Source organism: Lathyrus oleraceus, chromosome 3 (genome assembly GCF_024323335.1).
Source record: "Lathyrus oleraceus cultivar Zhongwan6 chromosome 3, CAAS_Psat_ZW6_1.0, whole genome shotgun sequence".
Taxonomy (NCBI): domain Eukaryota; kingdom Viridiplantae; phylum Streptophyta; class Magnoliopsida; order Fabales; family Fabaceae; genus Lathyrus; species Lathyrus oleraceus.
In genome coordinates, this window is record NC_066581.1 from 527,214,269 (window position 1) to 527,223,548 (window position 9,280).

The 9,280-nt window shown below is 32.5% G+C and overlaps 1 protein-coding gene across 8 annotated transcripts; it reads right to left on the minus strand.

Annotated features, from left to right (window-relative positions):
- Positions 1 to 1,307: 1,307 nt before the first annotated feature.
- LOC127128689 (uncharacterized) lies at positions 1,308 to 7,914 on the minus strand. Of its 8 annotated transcripts, none has more exons than XR_007806006.1 (8): positions 4,503 to 5,106; positions 4,259 to 4,316; positions 3,354 to 3,422; positions 3,175 to 3,270; positions 2,855 to 2,947; positions 2,112 to 2,176; positions 1,918 to 1,963; positions 1,308 to 1,597 (listed from the first exon to the last, which is right to left on the minus strand). XR_007806006.1 is itself a non-coding variant. In XM_051058061.1 (8 exons), exons 2-8 carry the CDS (start codon positions 4,649 to 4,651, stop codon positions 1,582 to 1,584), a joined length of 528 nt encoding a protein of 175 aa, XP_050914018.1. In that variant the 5' UTR covers positions 4,652 to 4,665; positions 7,779 to 7,914; the 3' UTR covers positions 1,308 to 1,581. The 8 variants fall into 8 exon arrangements, 6 of the variants coding, with proteins under 6 accessions (XP_050914018.1, XP_050914023.1, XP_050914020.1 ...); XR_007806005.1 differs by having other exon boundaries at positions 1,308 to 1,667; XM_051058061.1 differs by lacking the exon at positions 1,918 to 1,963 and adding an exon at positions 7,779 to 7,914 and having other exon boundaries at positions 2,130 to 2,176; positions 4,503 to 4,665.
- Positions 7,915 to 9,280: the final 1,366 nt, after the last annotated feature.

The window sequence follows — 9,280 nt, forward strand, 5'->3', positions numbered from 1 at the left end:
ATACCTGCATATGTCAACTCGTCAAGAGATACTAGAAGACGAGCAAACACAATTAGATCATGTTAAGGATGTCTTACCTAGAGGTCATCGCATTGTGGAGATTGCACAGACAGACATTAACAGAGATATCTTCCCTGATGGGTCTGATGTGACGCTGATCCTAGATGCCATCATGACGAAGGCATTTGGGCATTATTGTACCGTAGACAGAGCCGAAGAACAAGGGAATTGATGGCCGAAGAGGCAAAGGAGGCAAAGACGATGTAGTCTGACATACATCATAGTACATTAGTATAGTAAGAGTACTATGAATTGTATTCGATTTTGTCATCATTTACTTTATCGTTGTTCTCGATTTTTTTGTTATTTATTGATCTTTTATTTATGACATTTTTGGATCATCTGAATTTATATAAACCATTCTTTGTATATCAATTGTATGATTTAAATCTCATCACATAACATGGTACATAACACTTATAAATTTTCATTTGAATGACATAATCAAATCATAACATGAAACATGTTGTTCTGATACGTTACTGAGATTCATTTCCAAAAAAAAAAGATGCATCTCCGAAATATTTTAACGATCAATCACAAATTGGTGCGTCCAAAGATGTATCTCCGAAATTTTGAGGCATTTAAGTATTTTCACATGGCGACTAAAAAATATATATGTGCATTAAGAAATTTTCAAAAAAAACTAATATTTTCAAAAGAAACTGATTCAAACAATTTTTTGAATAAAAACATGATCTAAACCAAACCATTACACCCATAGATTTAGATTCCCATTTTGAACTTGACTCATTTGTAAACTGATGAAGACACTAACTTCACCTGCATGTCATTTGATTTTGAAAACACTCGTATTTGTTTTGACATATTGTATGGAAAATATGAGGAATTACTCTAATACCAACAAGTTGTTTGGTTTCTTCACCCTAAAGATTTTATCCATCATTTTCGCTCAATCTCTCTCTTTCGCTCAATCAGGAAGAAAGTGAAATTAAAAGAGATGATAGAGAGTAAGGAGAGAAAATGAAAGAAAAATAAAAAAGAGGATCCAAGATCTACGAGGCAACATAGTTCCTTCACATCTATGCTACATGAACTTATGCAACAATTAAAGAAAGCTTTCTTGGATAATTATTATATTTTTCAACATTTTTGTTGAAAATTGTCATTTTATAACTGTAAATTTTTGCTGTGATATCCAGTGGCTAAGATGCCTGGCCATTAAGACTCATAGACATATAAGGGAAATTGTAAGGAACTCAAAATCAAGCTTAACTATGGAAAAATTAACCAAGACCCGAGCAAAGTATGTTTCTGTATTTCGATGAAGCAGTTAAAATTTAGTATCTGCTGCTTCAGATCTTTTTCTACAAAACCATCATGCTTATTGTAAGATTTCTCCCACCCCTCTCACTGTTTGAGAAAAAACTTCTGTCTACAATGGAACTACTGAATCTAGTGAAGGTGGAGTGTACATTAGTTAACTGCAGCTCAAGTCTTCAAAATATGCATGTGGTGGTGATATTTCACGCCACTAAGTTAACGTTTCTCTTCTCTTACTCAAGTGCTTGTTGACCTTCAAAGTCACCAAATACAGAAAACCAATAATGACTCCATTCCGGTGAACAGTAATGAAAGTTAACAATCTGGAAATATCCATTTTGTCCAAAAACAATGACAGTTCAATCAATAATATAGAACATCAAATTTTATATATGATTTAATTGTTTAGTAATTAGTAAATGCTTTAATGCCTTAGTGACAAGTGTTAAGCAAGAATTAGTAAATGCTTCATTGTTATATTTCATAACGACAATAATATTTTCATTCCAGCTATAGAATAGAGAATGTGAATATCAGAAAATATTAAATCCTTTGTCATGTCCACCGCACTACCTTTAAATTCAGATGTTTCTAGATGTGATTTATGGTGCGCCTCTATCTGTTTAAAGAACACTAGTTAATGAGACAGGATAGAAAAGAGATAGCTTTCATAAAAGTCAAAGGAAAATTATATAAAGTTTGGGAGGTGGTGATCGTGTATAAAGAAATAAAGTTTGAGACTAACATTAGCATGCCTGTGAACTTACACTATTACGAAGTCTTACTCTGGTGTTATCACCTTTGCTTTTCTGTTGACATAGTCCAGGTACCCCTAGAAATTACCAAAGCATAAGTTAGATCTATTTAACCAAATTAATTAGATCCACACACAGTCTAGAATGTAAAAAATTATGTTTTCAATAGTTCACAATAAATTTCAGTCCCTTGCAGATAAACTTAAGAAAAATAAGTTTTTGACGGGATCCTGCCAACAATTTTCCATTCAAATTCAATTAAGTTTATCTCCAAACATAGCCATAAATATGCAGACAGAAAACACCCGTGTAGAATATAAAATGAATAGCCATGTAGTTGAGGTTGTAGCCAAATGATTGTAGTCATGGAAGTGAGTTACTATTTCATAACATATACTTCAGGGCTTTTCATTGGCATATCAATTCCTCATAATGATTTCTTAAAAACTATATAAAAAAATTACTACTTGAAGGGAAAAAATTGTGCAGACATCATATAAAGAATTCACATGTTAAATATATTCTTACTATGATATCAGCAGAATTGAGATTGTCAAGAGTGAAGACAATGCCTTGTACGTGATAAGTACAATCGTAGAATACTAGATTAAGTAAAGGAGCGGATCAAAGGGTTCAACCCCTGACAACAACTTTTCTTCGTATTTTCTTATAATGTACTAATGTAAACAAGTAACTGATACTTATAAATCAATAACTTTAAAAAAAATAAAAAAGGAGTGGATCAAAGAACTTACTTGAAGTATTCCTACAGCAGCAAACTTGTCTAGCATGGTTTTGGAATGCACTGGATGTTTCAAGTTCAAAGGCTTTAACAACAACTCTACATTCTGCAAATACAATTTAACTTCAGATTTTGTCTAATTTTAAGACAATTAGTGTTCTCTTTAAATATACAATACTTGTTAGTTGTTCACACTATGTAAATATTTAATTATTTCTATAGTAGTAGTTACCAACCAATAAGAGGTTACAGTCACGTTGGGAATATTCAAATATCTGACTTAAAGTGAATTTAAATTCTTAAATTTTCGGAATAGGAAGTCTATAAATCCACCTTTGACGTGAAACACTCATTCCAGAATGTATATTCTACATCTTCAAGCATGTTTGTTCTACGGAGGTTATCAATGAAGACCTTCATTTGCACAGCCTAATAAAATGAAGAATAAGTGAATCAGTATAGAAAACAGTAGTAGTAAATGGTACGGGGATGGTCAAAGAAATGAAACATACATCAGAAGACACCAGATGTCTGTCAAAAGGGAGGCCAATAACAAAGCCTTTCAAGGAATATTTAGAGATCTGCATGAAAACAGATGGACTTGTCATAGCATAGCTTGGGATTATTAGGGCTTGAATAGCTAAGAGTTGTACCAATAAATGATAAATAGTTAAAATAAAAATACGTCATATAACCATGTATGTTGCATTGTGAAAAAATTAGACCAATGCTAAGGGGAAGAGAGATTTCTTTGATAGAAAAACAAATAACTGCTAACCAGAAAAAATGATCAATATGAAATAGAAAACATGCAAATACCGTAGAGAGTCTTATGCACCTCAAAGATGTAAAGCTATACTAATTCAAGACTCAGATGAAAGAGGAAAGAAATCCATCACAAGAAAGAGCCTGGACCAAGATTGATGGTATCCTAACTCCAAAAACATCAAATAACTAATAAATGTTTACAATGTGAAAGCAAGAGAGATTTTTCAAACCTCACCAAAATCTGATGGAAATGAGCAATAGTATTATGACATATAACATTCCTAATATAACAGAATAATTTGAACTGTAAATCATCAATTACTGTCAGATACCACACTTATCAATTGGAAATCTATATTCTCTCATAGTGCGACTACCATGACATGTCATATAAGATAAACCAGAAGAAGACATAAGCTTTAACTATTGATAAGTAGAGAGCACATATGTGACAATGACAACAAATTAAAAGACTTTTTGCTCAAGGTTTAATTTTGCAAAGTATAAAACAATACGGGGTATTATGATATTTTTTGACAAATGCAGATATGATGTTCATTTATCATTACATTCAAAACCAGATACTCGTCATCTAACACAATTTACAAATACAAGTGTAATTTGAATGCAAGAGACATAACAAGCTCACCAGACTCTTAAAATCAGAAGCCATTAATTTAACGTTTGTCTTCTTCCTGACGAGAACACTGGCATTGAACATAACAAGCACAAGCGTTACTCAAAAGAAAATATTACAACCCTCATTTTTACATGTGTTTATGTTAAAAGGAGGGTGATGCAAGGGAGATTAAACGGAGACTAAGAAAAGAGTGATTGAACAGAAATTAAGAAAAGAGACGTGATTCACTGAGAATCACTTTTGTTGATGATACCTGAAAGGTGAAGCAATTTTGTTATCAAAGTCAGAAAGAGCAAGACCAACATATTTATCACCAACATCTAAACCCATCAACCTTCCACGTTCATTCTGTGTTGTTTTCACCAGTTTATGAAACAACTGCAAGGGCTTCACTTGCTTCATCTACTCTACCAATGCTGCAAAAAACTTGCAATTTGAAAATGAGATAAAAATTAAAACCCTAAGTTAGAGAATAGTTACAGTTACTCTGAACAATGTTAGGGTTTTCAATTCGCAGTTTTCAGTTCAAAACTTTAGCTAATGTGGATGACGGATAAGGCAAAATATAAATAAATAAAAATTTCTGCGCGCGGTGAGTCGATGGAAACGGAATGCGGTTTCGCTTTTCCTTGTTACTTTTTTCTTTTTTGCTGCTTTGTTGGAGTTTTTATGAGTATTTGAATGGTTTTCCGTTTTTGTTGTATGATGATGTTTTGATTGTTGTGTTGTTCGCACGGTGTGAATTGAAACGGATATGAAGTTTGTATAAGTGTTTCAGGTGTGCTTGGTCATTAATGGAGAGAAAACTATTTTCTTTCAAACCCCTCCATTCGCGTATCCTCTTTTATTCCAACATCATTTGGTATACATGGGAATTAAATTAGGGTTTCTTTATTTTCACAAAAGTCAAAAATACCCTTTTGGACTATTATTTAGTATCAAAATAGTTAGAAACAAACTAAACTAGATAAAATTAAAACATTCTAAATAATCAAAATTACATCAAAACGAGAACGTAGACAATTATAATTAATTATTACGACAAAAAACAAAAATAAAAGATAAAAAATAAATAAATAATTGAGCACAAAAGTGTCCGGAAAAATAAAATGAATAGTTCAAAAAAAATCTCTGGAAAACGACAAGTTTTGATCAAATTTTGAAATAAAAAATTACCGATTAAAAAGGCTCAGGCTAATCAAAATGTGATCGTGGGAGGAATTTAAAAAATAAAACGAACACGTCAGGTTAAATTATGCGAAATGTATATCAATAAAATTGACGTCTGCATGAATTGGTTTATTAAATTAGGGGGAAATTAATGTATGACAATATCTTTCGGTGATTCAAATTAAACATTGAAAGACTATAGTTAGGTTTTGTCATCCTGATCTGAATAAAATATGTGTGTGATTTGAATCACAACACTCCTTGACTCAAATCACAAGACTCGTGATTCAAATCATCTGAACTCGTAATCTCTTAAATAAAATTGTGATTCAAATCATGTCATACAACATGTGTGATATTTAATTTGATGTTAAAGAAATATGGAAAGTGAATTGGTCTTGAAAAATCAAAAGACATCAGAAATATTATATTTTTTAAAATATTTAATTTTTTAAAGACCTCATGTTTATTACTAACTAAATAAGAAAAAAGACGTGATTCACTGAGAATCACTTTTGTTTTATGCCTAGAAGGTCAACAATGAAAGTGATTTATCTACTATGATGTGTGATTGAGCAGTATCGGATGGACTAACAAGACTTGCACTTAATTTTTATTGACATGATGAAGGAATAATGATAAAGTGCCTAGAAAGATTTTGTGGAAAACCCTATAGAAGAAACAAGTTAAGAAATGTGGTTGGGCCTAACTCAACCCTACAAAACCGGTTAGTAGAGTGAGGAAAACTTGCAACAATAAACATGAGGAAATAGCCTCATTCAATCTCATCCCTCCATTTCATATAGTTAAAAAAACCTAAGATAGTCAATAACTCGCACATATTCACATATACTCCTTAGAACCGGGAAGTGGTTAACGAGTACTAGTTACTCAATAAATTAGAATCAAACAAAATCTTTTAACTATTTTTTTCAATTTTAATGAGATAATAATTCTCAATAGACTAAAACTTTAAAAAAATATTTTATTATTGAATAACTTTCGGATATACACGAACTATTTATAACTGAGTTTTCAAAACAATGTTAGCTAAATTGTTGACTTGCACAGTTTTTATCTCAACCAATATGAAGTAAAAAGTAGATTGTTGCAAGTTTTCCTCTCAAACATTTTTGTATAATAATTATTATTTTTGAAGGTACTCCAAACTTTATATAGAGCACCGAGTATATCCATCGCCTATCTAATTTTTTAAGAGTTCTAAAACGCATACTACCACGTACCGAAATAAATTCTGTGATCATGGTTAAAAATAAATTTTGTCCCTACATTTCTCAAAATATTATAACAAACTAAAGAAAATTCTATAAAAGGGAAATAGGAGATCGGTAATGTAAAAATGAGAATATTATAGAGTGTTAGGGTAGCACCTATAATAGAGAAGATGGTAAAAAAATAGATCTAGGTGGTTTGGACATTTAGAAAGAGGACATAAATTTTGTGGTAAAGAGAATACATCATATGAAATGAAATCAAACAACAAGAGGATTTAAGGATCTAGAAAGAGAAAGATCTAGAAAGACTATAAGAGAAGTTGTTAAAAAAGATCTCGAGATTAAGAACTCAGATAGAAACATGATTCACGATAGAACATTAAGGCCAAAGTTGATCATATAGCCGACCTTATTTAATGGGATAAAGTTTGAATTTTGTTGTATTTATTTTAGTTTTTAGTTAAAGAGGGAGAAGGGATAATAACTTTCTCCTTGTTTGATTTACAAAGAGAATAGGGAAAATGAAATTAATTAATATGATATGATGCCTTTTATAATAGTGGATATTTTAGATACCTGATTCTACCATTATAATGCCAAGATTGGTGAACGGATAATCGGTTATTTACACAATAGGATTGGGAAGTATCATAGTCATTCAATGAAAAGGTTTTTGTTTTTGTTTTTTTTCAAGCAAAAGATTTTAAGACGTATAGGTTATAAACACCCGAGTTAAAATTAAAAAGGAATAATAAATCATAGTCGTTCGTTGATGATACTTGAAAGGTGAAGCAATTTTGTTATCAAAGTCAGAAAGAGCAAGACCAACATATTTATCACCAACATCTAAACCCATCAACCTTCCACGTTCATTCTGTGTTGTTTTCACCAGTTTATGAAACAACTGCAAGGGCTTCACTTGCTTCATCTACTCTACCAATGCTGCAAAAAAATTGCAATTTGAAAATGAGATAAAAATTAAAACCCTAAGTTAGAGAATAGTTACAGTTACTCTGAACAATGTTAGGGTTTTCAATTCGCAGTTTTCAGTTTAAAACTTTAGCTAATATGGATGACGGATTAAGGCAAAATAAAAATAAATAAAAATTCAGAGGAGAAAAAACCTGTTAGGTAAGATATCAATGTGTGTTGTGGTAGAGAGTTCCGCCGATGAGTAGGGGAGATTGTAGATTTGGAGTGGCGGTGTCAATGGGTCTTCGAAGTCAAAGTGTAGTGACAACCGCAGCTACGCCGTACTGCGTTGAAACAAAATAACTAAATAAGGAAAAAATAGTATTCAAAAATAAAATATGTAATAGTTCTTAGTTTTCATTTAAAATACTCTTTTGATATTTTAGCTTTACTTTGGGATTTATTTTGGTCCCACAATTTTAAAAGATGTTAAATTGATCATTTAATTGTTTAAATAGTATTAGGTTCATCCTTTCTATTTATATAGTTAGTCAAAGTCAATTTAAGTGTATAATTGACACACGTGTAACTGATGTGAATGTATTATTGATGTGGATGGTAGACAACCTTAAGAAAGAAAGTGAAGGTCTTTTTTTCATAAAACACATGCAAAAAATCTAATAGAGCCGTTGACGAGTGCATCGGTTGCGATTGTAGGCGAAAACGTTCCTTGAAGGTGAAATCGAAGACATAGATGTATGTTTGAAGTGATTTTTCTATAATTTTTAAATGTTGTAGTTTTAGGGTTTATGGAATCTTTCTGAAATCCATTTGTTTGTGCACTTCTATTTTTAGGGCATACTTTGAAATGGATGAATATTTACATTTAAAACTCTATCGTAATGGTAAATTCGTTGATGGGGAATTTAATGTGTACAAAGGAGGAGAACTGGCTTATTTGAAAATAACGAAAGGTTTTGGGCCTTAGACTTGGAGGTAGGCGGCATTGGGATGTTATGTAGGTGGAACACCTCACGCCATATCTGTTTTTTGACGAGTATTCAAAGGCGTGAAACACTCCACTGCTTTCCCCCCCTTTTAACATGGATTTGTCCTTCACGAGCGAGGTGTAATTGTTTTTTTCTTGAGGGATGAGAGCTCTTGGTGTTTGGTATGTGTACCTTGGCATCGCGAGCCTTCTTTTTTAGCACTTTTTTCCTCACCTTTAATGTAATACTTCACCCTTGCAACTACTTTGGCGAGCGTGAGTGTCGGCTTTTGGGAGAAGGATTCATTGAAGTGTCTCGCCTTAAGTCCGTTTTGGAACGCTCCCACAAACATTTATTGGTTCAGAGAGACGACCTTGATGGTGGCTTTGTGTACGAAGGAGGTGAACTGGCTTATTTGAAAATAACAAAAGGTTTTGGGCCTTAGACTTGGAGGCAGGCGGTGTCGGGATGTTATGTAGGTGGAACACCTCACGCCATATTTGTTTTCGACGAGTATTCAAAGGTGTGAAACACTCCACTGCTTTCCCCCCTTTTAACATGGATTTGTCCTTCACGAGCGAGGTGTAATTGTTTTTCCTTTAGGGATGAGAGCTCTTGGTGTTGGGTATGCGTTTTTTTTAGCACTTCTTTCCTCACCTTTAATGTAGTATTTCACCCTTGAAACTACTTTGGCGAGCGTGAGTGTCCGCTTTTGAGCGAAGGAT

Excerpts from the sequence above, each read along its gene's own strand:
- LOC127128689 (XM_051058061.1), bottom strand. The coding sequence starts at position 4,651 with ATGAAGCAAGTGAAGCCCTTGCAGTTGTTTCATAAACTGGTGAAAACA. Across the intron at positions 4,317-4,502 it reads AAAATTGCTTCACCTTTCAG|TGTTCTCGTCAGGAAGAAGA; the intron begins GTATCATCAACA and ends GTTCAATGCCAG. Across the intron at positions 2,948-3,174 it reads ATGAGTGTTTCACGTCAAAG|AATGTAGAGTTGTTGTTAAA; the intron begins GTGGATTTATAG and ends TTGTATTTGCAG.